The 23,513-nt window shown below is 36.9% G+C and overlaps 1 protein-coding gene across 1 annotated transcript; it reads right to left on the bottom strand.

Moving 5' to 3' along the window:
• Positions 1-8,305: 8,305 nt before the first annotated feature.
• Positions 8,306-23,439, bottom strand: LOC105392100 (lipase 1). The gene is made up of 8 exons (XM_048625506.1): positions 23,299-23,439; positions 11,396-11,609; positions 10,862-10,973; positions 10,344-10,581; positions 9,774-9,932; positions 9,295-9,376; positions 8,813-8,931; positions 8,306-8,499 (listed from the first exon to the last, which is right to left on the bottom strand). The coding sequence occupies exons 1-8, from the start codon at positions 23,395-23,397 to the stop codon at positions 8,320-8,322; spliced, it is 1,203 nt and encodes a 400-aa protein (XP_048481463.1). The 5' UTR covers positions 23,398-23,439; the 3' UTR covers positions 8,306-8,319.
• Positions 23,440-23,513: the final 74 nt, after the last annotated feature.

Below are 23,513 nucleotides of genomic sequence, written 5' to 3'. Positions count from 1 at the left end.
TAATACCCAGATATTTAGTTTTGTTTGTGTTAGTAATTGTAGGACAGGTGCAGGGATAGCCCAGGGATTTACAATAGTGAGCGTATACGTTTGGAATTTTTAATTGTGATTTGGGTTTTTGTTTTGAAAATTCAATAAAGTTTGTTTTCTCGGCATTAAGTGTAAGTAGGTGATGCTGAAGCCAGCGGTTAACAATATTGAAACCTCTTTGTGCATAATCGTAAACTAGATTTTTGTTTTCCGCGTTAGCAGAAAAAAGTAGAGCAGTGTCATCAGCGTACGACAGAATAATGCCGTTTTCTAGTTTAAGGTTGCAAAGATCGTTTATATATGAGTGGATGAATATCAAACTGCCATATGTCACGTCCACGCAAAATTTGGGAAATGGAGGTTTTTGTTTTCTCTATTATTTAATGGTCATAGAACTTGCCCCGTGATTTAATCAGTTGACTTGTGACCTTAAGAATGTATTTTAATAAACAAATCCATTATAACACTCATAGAAAGGCGTAAAAGTTAATAAACAGTTTGGACTTATAGCAGTTTGATATGCCCATACAAGACTTATGCTGTTTTGATATGAGTCATAAGGACTTATAGTTGTTTGAAAAATACTAATATCATGGTCCGGACTCAGTAAGACTAATATAGTCTATATTCTATTAAATACAATGAAGTTAATCAACCAAAATTTAACGGTATAAAAGTACCTACCTACCGTATTATATTCTACCCGATACAGCCCTGTGTTTACTACGAAAATGCTTTGTGTTTGACACGTGGGTTGGAAAAAAAAGGGGTTTTAAACTTACTTCGCCATAGTTTTCTGTCGTTTTTTTGCTACACTCTTCAATCTGTTCCTTTTCCGAGCTTTATCAGGGTCCACAATCACAATTTCCTCAACATTTTCATTCATATTCGTTATAAAACACTGGGAGCACACACCACAGCCTCGAAATTCTCACCAAGTATGACGCCATGTTGAAAAAATTACGCTCTGTGATTGGCCGGAATGGACTTGTGAAAATTTGTAATGCGAAACGGTTAGACTTAAAAGGATTTGAAAATAACTTACTTTTTTAACGGCTTTTTTCTCATGGATGCCTTCCACTTATTGGAACTTGAAGGGCATAGGCAAACTGACATTTTAACGGAGAACACGACCAAATCAAAAAGTCAATTTTTCGGGTAGGTGGACATATGGCAGTTTGATATTCATCCACTCATATATTAGAAATAAAGTAGGGCCCAGAATACTTCCTTGAGGAACTCCAAAACCGGTATTTTCCTGATCAGAGCTGACGACATTGCCTATCTTTACGCACTGAGTGCGCTCGGTCAGATAATTTTCAAATAGTTTCAGCTGGGTACCTCTTATACCTAACATTTCGAGTTTATGTAATAAAATCGGGATAGATACTGTATCGAAGGCTTTGGAAAGATCTAAGAATATCCCTATTGTCTGATTACCTTTATCCAGATTTTGAGCTAAGTAGTCAGTTAACTCATGTACAGCATCGGCCGCTGATAACTTAGGCCTAAAACCAAATTGTGTTCTAGATAAAAAAGAGTTTTTGTTTAGAAATTGCATTAATCTGTTGTTTATGATTTTTTCTAATATTTTAGACACAGCTGGTAAAAGAGAAATGGGTCGGTAATTCGTCACCTCTGTTTTATCGCCAGATTTATAAATGGGCACAACCACTGCTTTTTTTAAACATTTAGGAAAAACTCCACAGGAAAGACATAGTTGGAAAATATATGTCAGTGGTGGTATTAATATATGTTTGAATTTCTTTAAGATTTTATTAGATATATTATCCCAACCAACTGCGCAATCGTCTTTTAAACTCATGATAATTTTTTCTACCTCTTCCATGTCAGTATTTATTAACACAAATGAGTTTAGTGGGGCGTTGTCAGTAGGGAAAGTATTAGAATTGAAGAAACATGTCCCATTTTAAGATTTAAATATATCCCACTTTTTGAATTCCCCTACTGTAGTATACAATACACTCCCAACATAATATTAAAAATCCCCACTTTTAGAGGAAAAAATATTTTCACTAAAAATATACAAAATGTCAATAAACTTTACCACAGTGTAAGTGCCGAGCGCAGCGAGGCCATAGTCCTTCTACAAGCTATACCAAAATAAAACCAGCCCAGCGCAGCGAGGCATCCGACAAGTAACCCTGCCATAAAGGCAAGAAATCCGAGCGAAGCGAGGCATTATGTATCATAATTATCAATATCAATAAAGAAAAACTACGGGAAAAGTCCCGTTTAAGAAGTGGAAAGCCGAGCGAAGCGAGGCAAAGCAACCTAAACCATCAATCCAAAACCTAGAGAGCCGAGCGGAGCGAGGCAAAACTACTGAAACCAACATCCGAAAACCCGAAGAGCCGAGCGAAGCGAGGCTAAAGTACAATAAACAGCAAGTGCCTATGTAACTGCAGAGCCGAGCGAAGCGAGGCAGAACAACCGAGACTACCATTCCAAGACCTGGAGAGGAGCCGAGCGCAGCGAGGCAAAACAATCCAAACCACTATACCACAAACCTTGGAGAGCCGAGCGTAACGAGGCAAAACATTTCAAAACATTATACCACAACAACTGAAGAGCCGAGCGCAGCGAGGCAATACAACTTAAGTATTACCTTACCGTAAAAGTGAGGCAAAACAATCCAACCATCATACCACAAACCTTGGAGAGCCGACCGCAGCGAGGCAAAACATTTCAAAACATCATACCACAACCACTGAAGAGCCGAGCGCAGCGAGGCAATACAACTTAAGTATAACCTTACCGTAAAAGATGAGCCGAGCGAAGCGAGGCAAAACAATGCGAACCACCATACTTCAAACCCTGGAGAGCAGAGCGAAGCGAGGCAAGACTACTCAAACTCTCGTCAACACAACTATTATATATATAACCTAAGAGCCGATTGTAGCTAAGAAATAACATGAATTAATAAAAAAGAAAGACAAAGTGTTACTCGTAGTTTGGGCGCGTTTATAGTTCCATACGTGTGCAACCAATTATGGATTAAATTTAAGTATAATAATGTTAAAAAACGCTCTTTATCCTACTTACTTACTGTGTCTTAAACAGCAAACCCACATAAGAAATTCATGTAAGTATCAAAAAAGCCTGTAAATTTCATTGCTATGAAAAAGTTTATCTTCAGGACAGAGTAAACTAATAATCGAGAAGCTAGAAAAACGCGCAAATGGAGGTGACTCAGATTTTTTGTGAGGTGTTAAAGAACCCAATATTTCTACACAAAACTATGTCGGTAAGTTAACGAAAGTAAGTAAGAAAAGTTTACGAAACCATAAAATGTCAATATAGATCAGTTTCTCTACCGTATTTGTGTGAGACAATCCGTAATTCACTATGAAAATAGTTTTCAAGGCAAATGTTAACATTCCTGTGGAGTTTTTTTTGTGTAAAGCCAAATGCCAGAAATATCCGTTGTATTATGGCAAAGTCAATACCCATCTGTTACCAAATCTCATACTGAAATATTTTTTCAGCTACGTTAAATGCTTCCATATCTACCTATACATTATACCTACCTATATTCATACTGAAATTAGATTTGAAGGGAAAACGAAACCCCATGAAATGTTCGATACGTTATGGTCAATTTAATAACCGTATCTTACAAAAATTCATACTGAAAACTTTATCCCACCTGAAACAAAATCATCAGGTACCCCTTTTAAAACGAAATTTATACTGAAACAACGGTTTTTAATCCAAAACAAAACACCCTGCTGAAACCGAAATTCATACTGAAAACTAATCCCACCTGAAATAAAATCATCAGTACCCCTTTAATAAAGACATTCATATTGAAAAAACAGTTTTTAAGGCGTAACAAAACGCAAGAAAGATTGGTTACGATATGTTCAAGTCAATACCCTGCTGAAACCGAAACAAACGCATCATAGCCCCGCGCGGCTGCTTGCAGCCCGCGCCACAACGCGACCTCTAGTTTATCTATTATGTTTATTTATATACATTCGTAAAGTTTTCAAGATCTACCTTCAATAAATTACAATTCAAATAAATACACATGCAGTGTCATGACATGATACTGGCAGAAATTGTTGGCACACCCGACAGATTGCCATAAATAAAATTTCAATTTCAATTTCAACGTGAATAATAATTTGATAATTTTTATTTATTATTTATTTATTATTACAAAATACTTACACCACTATTACAGAACTATTCTAATGCAGTAGTGCAGTGAAACAAACAACTATAAACTATAAAAAACTTAACTAATTACATAATACAGCCAATGTTACTTTTGTGAACTATGTTAGATATATCAAGTTATATGTTTACGTTTAAATAAATACGGGACATGCAACGTACATAATATTTTATTAATATTATCGACTAGATCAGGCTACTACTTTCATCATGGAATAATATTATACTTATCCAACTTCTGAAGTTGTAAATTGCCATTCCGCAACAGGGATTCTGCTATGCCATTTCGAAATGCTATATGTAAAGGTTCTACTATGCATTTGGCGAGTAATGTAATGAAATAAAATATACTGTTTAAAAGATCATTGTTTTATTTACATAACATAATTTGCCTGGAATCAACTTTAGGAATTTTATGTTCCTATTACCTACTTTATTCTATTCTCTGTTGGGGTGTAAGTACCTGCACCTGGCTCTCTAGATGTGCTAAATCTAGATAGGTATGCAGGTTTCCTTCACTGTAAGTGTGATGGTATACATTTTAATTAAATTCAAAGAACACATTGGTACATGTCAGCGCCGGGATTCGAACTGCAGAACGCAGTTGCTCTTCTCATATTTGACTTAGGTATTTATCATCCTATGGTTCATATAAAATATTGTCGGGATTTTGCGTGTTCTTGTTCTGCTGCTTCTGCAGGTTCCTGATGAAGAAGTGGGACGGGAGCCTGCCGGGGAGGTGGAACAGGAACCGGGTCTGGTTCTCCCCTTTGTCACATTTGTTCTATATCTTCAGCAGTTTCAGCGGTATTCAAAATATTAAATAATTAGGTTAGGTAATGGAAAATGAAATAACAACTACTATGACAAGATTGACAAGCAAGATTCAGTGTTATTAGATTTAAATATTCAAAAAATATCGATTATAGTGAATCGAATAAAGAGAAAAAGAATATGGTTTACTATGGATAAAAGTCTTCAAGACTTAAATATAATGATATTTTATAAACCAAATGTACTAGTTTTGGCACAAATAGTACCAGAACATGTAATTTATTGATAAATAAAATATCTTTTGTATTTAAGATTGTATCGATATTTCTATTCGATTACTTTTTTGCTCGGATTTGCTGGTAATATTCCGAGGGCTGGCACCACTGTTGTTACGTTCCGTTCTCTATATGTTTGTTTTTACGTTCCATTATCCTTAGATTTAAATATTCTTCATTTATAATTTTTTCTTTTCCCCCGACTTCTAAAAATATTGTAATTACTGAAAATACCTTATCTACACTGTATTAATAAATAGTGAAAACATGGTTCTGAAACGCTCCAAAAAAAAGGCGGTACGCCCACTGCCGTTCTCCTTTATGCTATACTTTTTTAGTCATAAAAAATGCTGTGTTTTGGATTTGTTTTGTAGGTAGCAACACCAAATATGGGATTCCCGTTGACACTATTGAAATATTAATCTGTGATGAAATGATAACCGGTATTAATCGAGAAAAAAAATAATGTCACTGTCCCAGAAAACAAAAACAGATGTTTGGCGTAGGTAATTTTGTAGATTTGTTTATTTTTATTGGTTTTAGTGAAACTGGTGGTGTTATTGTGAAAATATTTGTGTAAAATATACTGTGGAAACAGGTAAATACAATTATATTTCATACATCTTAAGTTAAGCACGAAAGTAGCGAGATTTCGGCTTTTAAAAGGTGTACAACTTTTGCTTATGTATCTGTTATATTTGAGACGAGTGTACTGTTAATTTCATACACTAAAATTGATCTAATCAAAATCCGGTAGTTTCTTACCTTTTTGGCAATACACCATACCTGTATACTTCATTTCTATTGTGTTTCTTATATATTAATTCCGAGGTTATAACTTTCCCCTGATAATTTATATTCAGAGAATAAAGTTACATACATTGGTACTCCATTGGAATCTATTTTAATCTTCTAGCCTAGTGATTATCGGGAAAAATTAACCCGCCAGTGGTGACGTCAATTTGACTTACATCGTTGGTGACGCCGGTCTCACGCACCGGGATTTTCAAACTTATTTTTTTTACATAATTAACTACACATGCTACCCAAAATTAGTTTAATTTTAAAGATAAGTATTTGTTTGACAATAAAACAAAGCATTATCATAAATCACGGCTCGTTTATTAGTCCTTTCACGATGGTACTTAGAACACTTAATATTTAGATAAATTTTCACCTATCATCTTAAAAAATTAAAAATACAACAATGATGTAATTTTTTATAACTAAATCTGCCTTTTATAGTTTTATAACACTACGAACTTCATAAGAAATAACAAAAATTGTTATACTTCTACCAAAAAAAATAATTAAAAAATACACTAAAAGTCATTGTTCCTCCACAGCCAAACAGTCTCTGCAAGACGGCACTATAAATGTTCGTGACACAAATATTTCTTACATTTTGTGACAAATGTATTTTGTTATTCTGTTTATTTCACCATCCACATTCATAAAATTGACCATTTCTTGAAGGTCCAGCTGTCTCCGTCTTCATTTTCAAGGACATGCTGAAACTAGCTGATATTACTATAAAAACTTGTTGAAATCTATAAAGTACTTATATTTGTATATATACCTACAAATATCTATTAAAAATAGTTCAATCATGAAAAATATAATAACAAAACAAAAATTGTAGTAAAGAAAAATAAAAAAATAAATGAAAAATTTAAAAAATACCTTTAAATTTTACTTACATAGTCAGTGACCCCGGTCTCACGCACCGGGTTGGCGCCAAAACTCCGAAACCTGCGCACGAGTCACCGTCGCGGGGTGGACTGATGATGGGGGATGGGAAATGAGGCAGCTACCCGAAATCACAACAAAAATCGATGGCTAATAAGAAAGTTATTCGACTTTTTCAAACCACCCGGTCTCACAGACATATACGTCACCACTGGCGGGTTAAAAGTCAGTTTTATGTTTTGCCTTATTGTAGATCTATTCAAAACAGTTATATGTTTCAATTATAAAAATGTATGTAAATAAAATATACTTTATTCAATAATACATACACTGTAACATACATTCATCCTGATATATGCTTAGGGAATCAGGATCAAAGAGCTTTGGGTAGATTGCTCCATCTGCCTCAATCTTGGCAGCGGCAAAAGATTTTGCCACTCCCAATAATTGAATAATGATAGATCTTTAGTATTTAAAAAAAATGTACCATCTGCACAAAAGTGTTTGAAAGTGTACAAGGAACACTTTCAATGAATAATTCTAATAGGTGCTACTTTCCATATGTTATGTGGTTACTAACCATCTGATCTTACCCTATGAGTATTTTTTTATCTAGCCACTAAAGTGTCCCAGTCTAACTCCGTGCCACCTCTCGCTATCCCAGCAATTGAGTATGATCCTTTATTTTCCAGGATGTCCAACTAGTGTGCAATGTCAGGGAAGGCCCCGGCCGCGGCGGCGCAGCCCCCCGCCAAGAGTGCTGCTGCCGCTAAAGCTACCAAGGTAAGACTTCTTAAACGTTGTGCAATACTAGAGCTGGATGAACCCTTCGTTTCCAACTGATTAAAGAGTACCTGTCACTGGACAAGCAACTGATTCCTACAACAAACCTGATTATGGTTAAGAAACGATAGCAGATTAAAAACCACAGAAAAAAAGTAACACTTTTTCTAGCAGTGATATCTACGGAAGTCACTATCCTCCATTTTATAGACTGTTGAACAGAACTGTCCATGCTTTGCTTGAAGGTACGAAATACGGTATCAGGATGGGTATGTGACATACCTATAATGCAATAACGCGAATATCTAGTTCTTCTAGTAACTAGAAGAACTAGAATCTAGTTCTTCCGGTAAAGTGAAAATGAGATTAATGTGGTGGATTTTACTATGATAGATGCAAAATGCTTCTTTGTGCAAGCGAATGCCAGTTCAACGTCTATTCTATATCAATATGGTTGATTGCGAGTTCTATTACAATGTCTATGCCTATCAATTATTATTAGATCATGTTTGAAGGGAGGAATAGATATTCCCATAAAATAAAACAAAGTCTCTTGACTAGGCTGCTAGGGATCGTATTTATTGTAGAGCTGTTGTATCGAGTGCAGCAGTGGCTTGTTGATCATCTTCCCGACGTCTCGCGCGAACGTGAAGTCGAGGTGGTTGAGCTTCGGCCAGAGACAGCCGGGCTTCATGTCTTCCAGCACACCTGTGGAGTTGAGCTCCCGGGCCAGCCGCGCCACTTGCTGTGGGGAAGGATATGAATTGCAGTTATTGCCATTCTCTTGCCATAGAGCTTGTATTTTTTGTAATTTATAGCAATGGGCTATAATAAGCAATATCTTTCTCTACTTTGTATCTCCTTGGGTTGTTGTAGGAGCAGAGAGAGACCCTGTGACCTCCTCATTACCTCTCAAAAAACGTCTCTGTCCATCATTCTTTGATGGGAATCTGCACATCTAAGTTCTATGTACTACATTACATTATACCTGTCTGCTAACTCGCGATACGGCTGTTATCACATGTGCCATTGGCAATGTTGTACTACTGTGAACTTACCGATTTATGCGTTAATTGGTCGTTCTCCCCATATAGCAGTAATACAGGCACTTTGACATTCTTCAAGTCATAAGGTTTCGGTGGCGTCGACAACCCCCCGTCGAAAGATGTGAACACTCCTGAAATTAAAAGATATTATTAAAGTTATTATAACTATTACAAAAGTTATATCTTACAGCAACCAGGCGACAAAAAATCTGCCTTACCTGGGTGCTTGGTGGCATAATATATGACTATTGGTTATATTTCGCTTATAGTTGGGAGTTGTCTAGTCTACCTAGCCATACGCAATGTGAAATATGTATACAGGAAGTTGCAAAAAGGGTATACTAAGCCGAAAGAGGGTGCAGAATCGGTGGCTCAATTCCCTGAAGGTCTTTATATCTAGGTCTGACTTTTTTGTTTTCTACAGTGGGATAGCCAATAAAGAAGAATACGCGGACACTACCTCTAAGCCAATTTGATCGCAATATCGTTCATACCTGTCAGTGCCACCTTCCCGAAGTGCTCGAGCTGTCCCCACGAGGCGGGCTGGAACCTAGCCATCATGAGCGGCGATATATCCTGAAACAATCACAGAAAATTAAACTACCAGTAAGGCCACTTTTACACAGAAAGAACTGGCTTGTGACAGACCGCGGTTTCGGAAACTACATCGACAAGAGCAAGGCTCTTAAATTTAAGAAGAAGAAGAAGGCCACTTTTACTTTACAATAGTTATGATAGAAAGTATTTATCTCAGTGTCCCATAATGTTTCTTCTTAGTGACAAACACTAAGGCTCCTTTCCCGTACCTCTTATTAGCCCTAATACATAAGATGGGACTACCTATAAAAAACTTTGAAACGCTGATTGACGGCGCCGTAGCTAAGGCGGTAGTAAAGCTGCTTCCGAAGCTTGGGGCCGCGGGTTCGAATCCCCTGGGCGGGATTCATATCCCTATATTGTATCAATGACGTACCCAGTCGTTCTGCTCGTAGTCCTCGCCGACGAAGCCGTAGATGAATCGCAGACACACGTCCTGCTCCGAGCGCCGCGCGTTGCAGATGCCGTTGATCATGGCCTCGCGCACGTCACTCGGGATCGTGAAGTAGTATATGCCTTCCGACTTCATTGTGCTCTGGGGGTTTAGGGGGGAATGCTGCGTTATTGGTTTTGCAGAATATAAAATGACGATTTTATACAATGGAAGTGAGGATCTTCCAGGTAACCTGGAGATTAAGGGAAAACTGAAAATCTGTAAGGTGATATGGCTGTGGGTGGACTTTATATGCTGAGTAGCGGGTGGCTGGTCGGGTGAATAGGTTCTCGAGTGGAGACCATGACTAGATAAGCGTGGCTTAGCCTCCGGCCTGCTGGTACGAGTGGTACGACGACCTTATACAGCCGGTAGGTAGTGGTTGGGGGTTGGGTGAGAAAGGCCGAGAAAAGGCCAAAGTTAAGAGTTGGAAAGAGTCGTTAACATGAACTATCATTGAAGATAGTTTTATTTCATTAAGTTTACCCCCATAAATCAAACGAAACTTACCACAGGATTTAAAGTCTTCAAAAAGAATGTGGCCACCTCTCTAATATTATCCATGTACACTGCAGGCGCCATGGCGACGAAGGCGACGATCTTGTCATTGTACTCGGGCCTCTGAGCAACCATAGAGAAGAAACTGGTGGTTCCCATGGAGTAGCCCACGTACATTATCTTGTCAAGCCCTGTCACGTTCAGGATCTTGTCTATGGTAGCTGGGAGGTCGTATTTTCCGTGCTCGTGGAAACTGAAAGGAGTAGAAAAGAGGATGAGTAAGGAAGCTAATAGGATAATTTTCTAAAGAGTACGTTAAATCATCATTTTGAGGATACAGCCAGGCCTGTTTAAGATGCACACATGTCATGTTTGGGGCTACCTCCCCAACCCAGCATCCCAAATATATGAAATGTAGATCAAACATTCACTATTCCAAACGATAATTTTTCCTGGAGTACTGTGGTACCCATAAAATACCCTGCATTACTCGATGACTCAAGAAGATATGAGAACATTGTGATGTGCCATACCTGTAGTCCCAGAACTGGGCATCAGTTTTCTTCAAGGTCTGGTGAGCGGTGTACGCGTTTCCTCGAAGGTTGGCCATCCACACGTCGTAGCCGGCATCAGCCAGCATGTATGCTGTAAAATGATAATATGACAAATTAGATGATTGTGAACAGAGCTGTTTATAAGAGCTTTAGGAGGAGATACCAAAAGCTAAGCAGATAGCTTAATCATAACATCTGTTTAAATGTTTTTTTCTGCTTCTGTCTCTTTTAGTACTCCTCCCTTTTCCCCTCCTGTCTCTTATGGAGATAAGGACATTTTTACAGGAGCTTACTACAACTGAACACCAGATATACCTAGACAGAACACAACACAGATCATAACAGCACTGTCTGTTCCATCTTCGAATAGTTTCAATACCACAGATCGAACTACTATCATAATAAATAGTTCGGATCTGAAATTAAGAGGGTTCCATTCGAGAGAGCCACGTCCCAATTCGGCCCCTCTCAGTATAGAATAGAATATGTATAGTTCAATTTCCTCCAGCTCACCTAAGCTCCGATCAGGCCCCATCAGCACAAAGTCCCCGCTGCTCCCTAACAGCCCGTGTGTGAGCAGCACGGCCCGTTTCCCCTTCCCCCCCGCACTGGTCCTTCGAGCCGACCTGCGCCCGGCCGGGATCCGGTGCAGTTGCAGGATGTAGCCGTCTTCGGTGCGCGCCCGGTGCTTCTCCACTGGGTAGCCGGCGGCCGCGATTAGTTGGGGCTGGAAGGAAAAAAGGTTGTTGAAGTCAGAAGGTTTTGCAATACTCTTTAGTTGCACCAAAACCAAATAATACAACAAAAGCTACTGGGTAGCCGGCGGCCGCTATCAGCTGGGTAGAGAAAGGTTGTTAAAGGCAAAGTTTATACGCATAGTAAAAAATATTTTTTGTTTTCATGAAGGTCAATAGGTATTTTTAACCGACTTCAGGGTCCTTTGTTAATGTTTGAGAGAGCTTCAGCTCACTGCACAAGGTTGTGTTGGGGAAGTTTTAAATACTTTGATTATTTATTTAGTATATTCAATTATCTCTAACCCACTTCTGGATTTATGCGCGTTATTGAGTTTCCGGTGTTTCTTTTAAAAATATTACCTAATTGGTATAGTTTCATTAGTAATCTTTAATCCACTTCTGTATTTTTCTAGAGTTTCCTATTCTTCTGCATCTTTCGTGTCAGTGAACATGCGAATTAAATTTGTCCGGAGGTTCCTATTCAAAATATTTAATGGTATGCTTAGTAAGAAAGTGCCTTCGTATATAAGTTCTGCAACTGTGATCAAAGACAACTTTGACTGTGTTAATGTTTGTGGCGTTATATTTTCCTTATTTTTTCCTCATCATCAGATTTATTATTTTATTACAATAATAAGAGTCTGCAGTAGCCGTAATTAGCAACTTTATATCAATCTTATACCGCGATCGCGCCTCGCAACAATCTTTGCATAGATAATTATGACAATCGTGGATCAAATTGATCAACCTCTGCACTAATTCAGACCGTAAGTGCCGTCGATTTAATGGGAATGATTATTATGTAGTGCTGAAAATGTATCCATGTTACTAATGGGCGGACGCAACGATATTTTAATACGAACTAGATGGAGTGTCAGTCTTCTACCACTGAACACTTATTTTATATTAGTTCGGTTAGAAGATTTGTGAGTTTCTTTATTGGTACCAACAATGGTTTGATAGTAAACCAAAATGCGGTGAGTTTTTTGCTTTTTTTCGTATGTGGCACACCATTTATTTAGTTCCTATATTGTTAATCTAAGGGCGCTCGTTATAAAAGACGATGTTCAATGACTTCTAATTATAAGTGTCACGCGAGATGATAGGGAATCATTTTAATATCTATTGTCAGGTTTAATGAGGCTGTTTAAAAGTAATGCGACCTGCTCCGCGGCTCGTGTGCCCCAGATGATACGAAGGGCCTCGTGCATAGTGTATTTTAAACAGCCTTCCTTTGGGAAGAGCCTTGAGGTGATGAATCAACTCTGGGTAGCCTCTACAGAAAGATACCCTTGGGATTCTAGGAATTATAGGATCGCTATTGAGTTTTTCAATTGTTCTACGTTGTCTTTCTATAATTCAATATTATTAAGTAATAACAACATGCTATTCAAACACCCAGGCTTGCTGCTCCAGTTTACACGGGAGCTAAGCTGGCCGAGCTGAAATTAAGGGGATATGTACATCATTTCAGGTTCCTTTCTAGAGAGCCACGTACAGGTATATCGTCCCCTCTCAGAATAGAATAGAATAGAATAGGATAACGTGACCACTTCCTCATGTAGAACATGGAACGTCTGGCGCCGCCTACAGCCAACTCCTCGCATGATGGGTAGCCATCATCTGCAATTAATTAATTAGCAGACACGAGTGTAAAAAGTGCTAACATCGAAGTGCCGACTATAAATAATGTCTCTTGACCACGTGAAGTCTAAGAAGCGGTAGAATGCACGCTTTTTTCATTCGGTTAATTGTTGTCTCGAGATCCGCCGGCATTGTGTAAGAAAGTCTATTTAAGATCAATTAGGTACTGTTTACTATTTTCTTTTATCTTGTAGTTTTATGTTTGTAGTTACAACTTTCTTGGTTTTTCATTTATATAAAAAAAAAACGGATTTCGCTTCTATTACTTAAACTTTCTATTGGAGATTAGAAAATAGTCGCCTTTTCCTTTGAGTTTTATATGTATGTTTATTCAAATACTATATCAATGTATGTTTATCAAATAATATAGTACTGTACTGTACAATATAGTACTGTACTTCCTGTGGGTTGACTGGTAGAAAATGCTTTTAGCATTAAGTCCACCCTTTGTACACTTATTTATAGGTATATTTGTGCAATAAAGGATTAAATAAATAAATAAATAAATATTTACCTATTTAGTACATAATGATTTTACAGCGATACACCAACTACAATGTACTTGCCTAAGTAAGTAGATAGGTACTTACATTGTATATTTACCTATAATTTTACTCACAATGATATATAATAAATAATAATTCAGGGTAATATACAGTAACAATGTAATTGGGTTCGTTTTATTATAACTTTTCAAGAGCAATATGATTTTATGTTATAATTTTCCGGTGTGATGAGTTTCCATACATTGTAACTAAGTACCTCATGTAACTGAAATAACTATCTATAAATAAAACATAAATAGGGGTATCTGCTTGCATATGAGTACATATCTTCCTTATGTATAGCTCTCTTATAACACGCTTCGGTATAACCGGAATTTATTCATTATTTTTATTTAAGTTAAGTAAGTATCTTAAACAATTTATAGATATGGCTACGCTAGGACTATTTAGAACAGATGTATGTATACTATTTATACACGTATTTTTAACATGTCTATTTACTATTTGTATACATAACATATTGTAGTGCCTAGCCCTGACCATTGCCGTTTATATAAATACATAAAACAGAACCTAGAATGTTCAGGCTGTAACCATGATGCACCACATAAATACATGACTTGAATTACTTTTATCAAAAAATTATAGTGTACAGTGATTGCTAATCCAATGTATTTCTTCATGGAAGAATGACACTCGATTGAACCCTATAATGCGTTACCCTATATTAATTGTTTTTCGTTTTGTTTAAGTCCATTTTTTCCTGTCGAGTTCCAGTCAGTATTTGTGAATGGACCCAAAACTTTATATCTCCCATGAATTTTTTTTAAGGTTTTACAGGCGTAGTAGTTGAGGTAACGGGGAAAAAGGAGGAGGTTATGAATTCGTCTGTATGTATCTTTTATACTTAAACTGATGGGCATCCTACAAGATATTTATAATTTAGGTCACATTAGTAAGACAGAACCGGTTTTTTACTGTTAGTAAACTAACATGCTTCTGGCGACCTTGACCGTTATGCCATAAATAATAGGTGTTATTTAATGAGATACTGTTGCCAGGGTCTACTAAGGGTCAACTTTCATAGTTATTATTTTTATAGCGGCTAAAGATACAGGAGCAGAGATTAGCTAATAAGAGTTACTATGTGATACAAATAAACGTATTTAAAATGTTATTTTTAAATATAACAGGGCATTAGATTCCGATAGCGCTAACTTTGCAAATTTTGCCGTGCGTTTTTGGATGGGACTTTTTTCTTTCTTTTATTTATTGGTACCAAGCAATTAGCTACTGAATGAAGTTCAGCCACGACTTAAGTAAATCCTCTATTTTTACTATAAAACCCTTTAAAAGGTACCGGGCCGGCCCTTGGCAGATTAGGGTGCTTACATAGAGAATCGGGTTCCCTGTATATCTACCTGTACCGGATTATGCGAAAGCGCTCACTCACGGAGCATTTCCCGGATTTTTAAATGTCATGAGCGCTTTCGCATAATCAGGTTACTGGTACAGGTAGATACAATACAGGGAACCCGATTCTCTATGTAAGCACCCTAAGTGTCAGTTGCTGACTGCCCAAGGAGCGTAGGTACCTATTGATATTGTCGTAAGCATATAAAATACCCATGAATTGAGATTTCGTACCGCTCTTCCTTATTGTATTCATATTGTAATGTGCACGCGTAATTCACTCCGCAGATATCGTAATTTACATCACTGTGCTGTGGGTGCTTATTCTATAACTACAGATCTATTTATTTGCACTAAACCTAAAAAAATATTAAAACACTAGCTGTTCCCGCGAGCTTCGCTTCGCTTTATAAAGTTTTCCCGTGGTAATTCCGGGATAAAAAGTAGCCTATGTTCTTTCTCGGGGTTTAGACCATATGTATACCAAATTTCATTTAAATCCGTTCAGTAGTTTTGGCGTGAAAGAGTAACAGACAGACACAGTTACCTTCGCATTTATAATATTAGTTAGGATTACGAAAAGGAGGTCTTATATCTATCAGACAATCTTAGGTTCGATTGAGTTAGTTGTGGTGCAGGAGTACTTTACTAAGATACTTTTCACCAATCAAATGTTTCGCTTGCCTATTCCTTATGCTGAGCTGAGCCCTGTCTCGTCCGTCTAGCAAGTTATGACAGTTAGTTTTTATTTACAAACCTAACTTTGCAATTTTAAAAAAATATAAAAACTGGTTGTTATAAAAAAGAGTGGAATAGATCTTCGATCGATTCGATATGGTTAACAAATAAAAAACTACCCGCGCAGATCAAAACATGTAAACAATAGTTTATACATAAGTATTATAGTCTACTTCCAATTAGCTTCACTTGTAGATCTAGAATAGCCCAGTTTGGCTCATGAATCTCCCGACGACGCTCCTGCAACGGACGCGATCTGAATATAATTTACAAGAAAACAATAAAAAAAATACGCCGCCAGATTTCCCCATACGATGCGGCTGCTGCGTCTTAGAATTTAAATACGATTCGAACGCACTTGAGACAAACTAACATGCCGTGTAGTAAGTTCAAAGGAATTAAAGTCGGTTTTTATCTCAGATACTAAATTGACAGATTCTTAACGGTTCATCGACAGGCGATTGTCCCGCAATAGAGTGACGTACCTATCGTTATATTGGCGGGACAATTGACTATTGATAAACCGTTCAAAATCTGTCAAATTTTCAAAAAATGAGAACTTTCTCGTTATAAATATGAACGGATTAGGTAGGTATAAAATATCAGCTCGGATCAACTTTAGCTATCGTTATACCTAGTATAATACAGCAAATTATTAAGTATAATTTACCTGATAACGCTGCTTTTGTATGTTATTTTATCTGATTTAAACAGTACCTGTTTTGCCTGAAAACATTTTTATGTAAACGGTTCAAATAACTGAAAAAATCAAAACCCAACTGTTATTATTTATTACGTTACAGCACTTGGTAAAATAAAAAAGAAGTCATGTTAAACATATACATATACATTTATGTATATTCTGGATGGCTCTTGTAATAATAACTTATTTATACCATACCCGCCATGCAGTGTTCTAACAATGGCAATAAATATCAGATTCAGTCCACGTTCGGTCTTGTTATGTCACTGTCAGAGACAAGGGCTGCGCCGACACACTTCAAGCGAAATAAAGAACACAAGTGTGATATGTGATGATATACTTTTGGTAAACAGTAGATATTTTTGCAATATATGTATTTTACTGCGTTTTCATCGGTTTAAGGAACTCTTGTTAGGCATGTTCTCTGTCACAGCACTCGCAGAATTTACAATAATAGTTAAACAATTGAGACTTCTGTTTTGCTGGCTAAGGTTGTCTTTCATACATTAAGTGCAGCTTAATAAAGTTTCATTCAAATTTAGAAATAAGCTATAAAATATCGCTTTCGCAATCTGAATATTCTTGTTAGTCAATCAAACATCCACCGTGGTAGTTAAGCTTTTCGCTTCTGTATATCTAAGTATATTGATTTCTTAAAAACTACACAACGGATTCTGATACGGTTTCTTTTGAGTGAATTAAGAGTAAGGATATCTTATTATCTCGGAATTCCTACGGGAAAACCTTTAAGGCGAAGCGAACCTCGCAATAAAAGCTAGTAACGTCTTGTGCGGTCACTAGTTGCGACCCGGCTCACGTGTCGCGCCACGAATTAGCAACGGGAACGTACGCCGAAATATTTCCGTAAAGATTTGTTTATTTTAGAGGACGATCGATGATTTAACATAAACATAACAGGTTCTGCATAAAAGAGTTTTACATAATAATGCGCTGCGTTCGACGATCTTGAATGACTCGGAAGAGCTATTTCTATTTTAGAGTGTTTATTTGTTGTATGCATGAGTTATTTTTATGTTAATTGTTAAGTAAGTGACAAGGTTGCCCTACATTTGATATAATACTGTTCATGACACTTATGTAAGTAACTACTATAGGGAAGGTTTTTCAGCTTCGGGAAGCTTAGGGGCCGTCCATTAATCACGTGAGGTCGTTTTTCTCATTTTTTGACCCCCCCCCCCCCTCCCCCCTGGTGATATTTGGTGAGGTTTGGGACCAACCCCCCCTCCCCCCCCCCTGGATCACGTGTATTTTTTTGGAAGTCTATGTAAAGGCAATTTTCGACTAGAAAAAAAATGGTTCTACCTTTTTTGGCATAAGATTTATTTGCCTAATCTCGTATTGCATAGTAACGTTTGGTCAAAGTCTCGTTACGCCGAAAATCGTATGGCATAAATCTCGTTTAGTAAAAAGTTATTTCGCATAACATTGTTTAGCCTATTAATGGTATGGCCAAATCTTGAATAGCCTAATAATGCTATGGCATAGGTTTATACAAAGTAATAATATTCGTTTGGCTTTAACTTTGACGGAGCGTCTCCCTACATAGCGCGAACTGGTGCCTTGTATTGTGCCCTCTGTTTGGAAAACGCTCCGCTCCGCTTCGCTGCGCTCCGCTTTGGTTTTGATGAACATGTGCACCTAACACGCTCCTCCTCGCTTTGCTCGTCGTCGCACCTATTTTTAGGTTTCGATCTCATGGGGTTTGTAATAATTATATTGGTCGTTAACTTTCGATTTTTTGATCATACAATATCGTGATTTTCGGGATGTAGGAGAAAAATACCACAATTTGTACATTCACTACATACTTAATATATTATTTATTAAGATAACATTAGGAGAAACAAGATTATACATAGGTATAGACGAACATATATTTTGGCAAACGAAACTTAGGTGTTTAAAGATTGTGCCTAAAGAGTTTTAGACGAAACGAGCCCTATGCCACATAAGTCTTGGCAAAGTGATGGTTCGGCCAAAAAGTTTAGACCATACGAGTTATGCGAAATGAGTTTTGGTCAATAAAGATTATGCGAGATGAGCGGAACCCAAAAAAAATAGGTTATACTACAAATCGTTAAAATTTTTGCGCCGTCGAAAATATCGGTTCAGAAATACCTAATTTTTGACAAAAAATTAATACACGTGATGCCTAACGAGTGTAAGAGAGATACAAAAAGAAGTAATGTAAAATTACTGCTATTCATAAGTATAATGTGAATTTTTTCTAAAATTAAATAAGCAGTCTCGATGTCATTGGCATTGGGCAAGGCTGTATTATATTGCAATGAACATGTAGTAAAATATTAATATTCTATTTATTTATTTTCGCTCTTTGTCTGGCTAGTTCATAGGGAATTATATTAAATACATAATAGACGCAATCGCAATACCCATATCATCCGTATGTAAGGGCGTGCTTAGATTGATGTATGCAGGCTAGACATAGACAATCTAGATTGTGAGAGTGCTGTGGGGTTACCACTACCGACTCGCTTGTAAAATCTGACGTGACTTTTATAGATTTTTAATTTCTAATGTGTCGGTGGTGTACTTTGTTACACTTGACTGGAAAATTGATTTTCGTAGAAACGGATACTTTTGTATGGATATTAATTAGGTAGGCATTTTTGTTTGAGTGTAAAAGTTTAAGAAAATTGTGTACAGCTGATAAAAAAATGGGCCTTATTAGTCATCATTCATTATTATTGAATACATAAATAAAACAAAGGTAAGTGTGCCCATCATAACAAAACGAAGCACCGGAGTAATTAGTTCATTAGGTCCATATAATTATGTATTTGCATATTCGTGTTTTATTTGCATACATTTATCAACAGAAGCACATTGTTCAAGTTGCTCCCCGGTGATGATGAGGAAATGTAATCACCATTAATGCTCATCTCCATATTCTAATTAGATTAATCATAAACATCTAAATCAGCATTACAGATTCTCTACCTTTGTGTAAAGGGCTTTATGACAAATTTAATTAGCAGCTTAGCATAGCAGTTGTAGGCCCAGTTTCTCACTTGAGTAAATCTACCAAAACACGAACTTAAATCCTACTTTATCCTACTCAACGACAATAATTAAGCCAATGACAGCGCTGCATTCCATACTCAAGTTCTGCTTGAAGTAACAAACAGAAGGTTACAGTCACAACAATAGGAATCGGACAACGTATGCCTACACAGCCAGGCATTTTTTTCTTTAAAGCGATGAAAAGGGATGATATTGTTAACTGTGTTCATACCCTTATGGGTCGATTACACCTAACGAGTACAGTGGCGAGTCAGTGTCCTCGGCCGCGCACTCGGTCACTTGCTAGCCGTTCCTTGGTCGAGGATCGGCCGAGGATACTGTCTCACCACTGTACTCGTTAGGTGTAATCGACCCATTAGGAACAGTAGTGTTTGTGGCGCACGCGCACCTAATGTGAGTACAATAATGGGTATAATTACCATCACGTCTAGCCGTCAGCGTGCCACCACACATGTCTCTGGTTGTATGCGTCGACCGGTCATCATCGTTCTCATCACTTAACACATTGCTGGCATATCTCACTCGAGATGCAAATGTATTGTTGTGTAGTTAGCAATAGTTATAGATTCATCATCATCATCATCATCAGCCTATGTCAACCCACTGCAGGGTATAGGCCTCCTCCATGTTATGCCAAATCCCACGGTCCTGTGCTACACTCATCCAGTTTAGTTATAGATTAATTCAATTCAATGGGGAGAAAAACTAAAAGCTAACTACAGATCTGATGGCCCCTTATGCGACTGTGCCTGATTCCCCAGTTCTAATTGGTGGGTTCAGTCGCCATTTTTTAATCCCCAATAATGTAATAGGTCAGAAACTGAAAGGTACACTCGATAGTCTCTTATATGGTTTTTAGCTGGCCCTTATAAGGTGACCTCGGTCACTTGTCCCAATTTATGATGGATGTGTGTTTGCGTGAGGGTATTACCGTTTGATTGCCTGGTTTCTACTAGCCTAAGGGGCGTGAATCCTATAAAACCTAAATATAGGGAAACTGAAGTAAGGAAATCCATCAATAAATAACATATTGATGATGGAAGACATTTATTTTATGATTCACGTCACTTAATTTCTGATATTTTACTAGGAAGGAAATATATGTTTTTATTTATACTATTAAAACCCGCTTTTACCATTTGTCATAATTTAATTTGAGGGTATGTGGCTAACCAATCAGTAAGTTAAATCTATTTATATCATGTGAATTAATTAATGGAAATTATTAACTGGATCCACATTACGGAAAATTCTGGCAATAAATACTTATTTCAGTGTTTAGAATTGTAGTACGTACTTACACTTCACTGGTTACGTAACCACGGGTTTACTAACTACATTTGCCTCAAAAAATAAGCAGCAGGTAAAATAGGGCTACAAAATAATATATGTATTAGAAGTGTAAGTACGTACTACAATTCTAAACACTGAAAAAAGTATTTGTTTGTACTGCAATTCTAAACACTGAAATAAGTATTTGTTGCCAGAATTTTCCGTAATGTGGATCCAGTTAATAATTTCCATTAATTAATTCAGAGACCTAAAAGGTTAGATCACGTGGTTAATATGTTTTTGATTAGTTACTTTGATAAATTATTTTTATTATAACATCGTAATTTGCGTCAACATAGGTTAATTTAATTTCCTTGTATTATTAGTTTTATCAATAAATCATCTTCTTTCTTCTTAACATGAAAAAATAGGTAAATAATAGGGTTTGATCATCGCTAAAAGTATTTTTTTTTATTTCGATTAATACGCGGAAATTTAGTAATTTTCATATATTTCTGCTCTTACTACGCAGATGATTGAGTATTTAGTATTGAGCTTTCAAAGCTTGCGGTGTAAACGCTTCAGCCGTCTTTGGGACTGAAGTTTTAGAACTAGTTCCATAAGAGGAACTAAAATTACTTGTAACTATACACATTCTTCAAGCTTTTATTTGTTAACATATATGACATATAGATATACATAGAGTCCGAATAACAACACTGAATATTTACGGCAAAAGCGGGACCTAAACTGTGCTTATTCATACGATCTGATACTTTAGTCCTGTTATCTTCAGTAGAGGCACGGACTCAACTATCAAGTTACCCGACATACTGAGCAACTGACGGCAGACCTACGGGTACACTGATAAAACCCCACCCTGTATAAACGGATGAACTTTTACTGGACATGCGGCGTCTGTTCGGAAGCGAATAAACGACCTCGCGGCGAGATAGTTTCCATTTTATCATAAAACGGGTTTTAAAAATACATTTACACAGAATTCTGTATAATATTGAACTCGTTCGCATTGACCATGGCCTATTGCAATGTCGCAGTTTTAACGTGATTCTGCTGTAGTGATGTGAATATAAACTTTTGTTGTGTTGATGTGTGACGATGTTGAGGAATCTTCAGTACTTCCAACGCAATATTATTCGTAATCTTACTTACTTAAATAAGTGCAAAGTTAATTACAGACATAATAAACCTCCTATTATATACACGTATCAACTGTTAATGAATATTTTTTGGTTTATACATACATGCAACTAGTGCAACCAGGGCACTTAGCTACTGAAGCTGAACTGGCGACCGATCCTTGCAACACGATGACAAACCCTTCTATGGGTTAGTGTTTGTCATCAACACGCTAAGAAGAATAAAAATAAGTCATACAAATTATTGTTAGTAAATAACACCTATGTACCGGCAAGTTCACACTGTGTTGTTGATCATCTTGAGAAGAGATAAATTAGCAAGTGTATAAAAAATATTTATTGTAGGATATGGATTAAATAAATAACAACTACCTATATCATAAATCATAACATCAAGGACGTCAAAACGTAGTAGGTAGTGGTTTGGGGTTACTGAAATAATGTGTGAAAGCACCTATACAATACTGTTATTTTTTTCCATATGTTTGTGTCGTTTCGAAAATAGTATCGAATCCTGTGATCGCTGCACATGTGACAAGGATAAGTATCCCGAGTAGGAAACTTTCCTGCACCCCATGGTCGACTAATATGTACTTTAGTTATTGTTTATGTTATATATTCTATTCCAAGGCTCATAAAATGCATCTCATTTAATTCTACGTAACATCTGATTGTGTGACGGTAATCTAATATTATCAAACAATGACTTAACATATAAAACGAATTATCCTATAATAGTGCATTAGCATCGTTTAGCATGTATTGTTCAGTGTTTATGTTGTGTGTGATATCTCCAATACACCTGCTAAGCTTGGAGATTCTGGCGCTAACCCTCCAGTTTTTGGTGGATTATTATGAAATATGCGTGAAGATGAAGAAAGTTTTTTGGTAAAATTGTTTCCCTTCTCAACCCATCTAACTTGAATGATATATTTTTTGGATAGCTGATATTTTACGAGTAGCTTTAAGTTTTCCCTTAAAAATCATGTAAGTAATAAAAAAACTATGGTCGGGTTTCGGGTTTATAAAGCTTTGACCGGTAGTATTTGGATGAGGAAGGCCGAGGACTGAGTATGATTGCTCCTTGGGAAATACCTAACTATATCTAGCAGTGGAGGAGTGTTGCTTGATGGTTGGTTGGTTGATGATGATGATGTTTTTACAAGTGAACACTCACCGTAGTGTCATACGCTCCAGCTTTCAACACCTGCGCATCTCCAACAACAATAAATAAACTTAACACTACTCCCAAACAGGCATTCACTAACGGACTCATTATTGCTAAATAATACTGGCACTAAACTTAAAATTAAGAAAAATAAATAGAGCGTTCTATTTTTGAATAGTTTCGCGCGCGTGGCGGCGGCGGAGTACGCGTAGGGATGTGTCGCG

Source organism: Plutella xylostella, chromosome 14, assembly GCF_932276165.1.
Source record: "Plutella xylostella chromosome 14, ilPluXylo3.1, whole genome shotgun sequence".
Classification (NCBI taxonomy): domain Eukaryota; kingdom Metazoa; phylum Arthropoda; class Insecta; order Lepidoptera; family Plutellidae; genus Plutella; species Plutella xylostella.
The sequence above is the reverse complement of the archived record's forward strand: the minus strand, read 5'-3'. Positions and strand labels throughout refer to the sequence as shown.

Coding starts and splice junctions, on each gene's coding strand:
- LOC105392100 (XM_048625506.1), bottom strand. CDS start 23,397: ATGAGTCCGTTAGTGAATGCCTGTTTGGGAGTAGTGTTAAGTTTATTT. Junction 9,933..10,343: donor TTTTGAAGACTTTAAATCCT/GTGGTAAGTTTC, acceptor CTAAACCCCCAG/AGCACAATGAAGTCGGAAGG. Junction 8,500..8,812: donor ACCAATTAACGCATAAATCG/GTAAGTTCACAG, acceptor CCTTCCCCACAG/CAAGTGGCGCGGCTGGCCCG.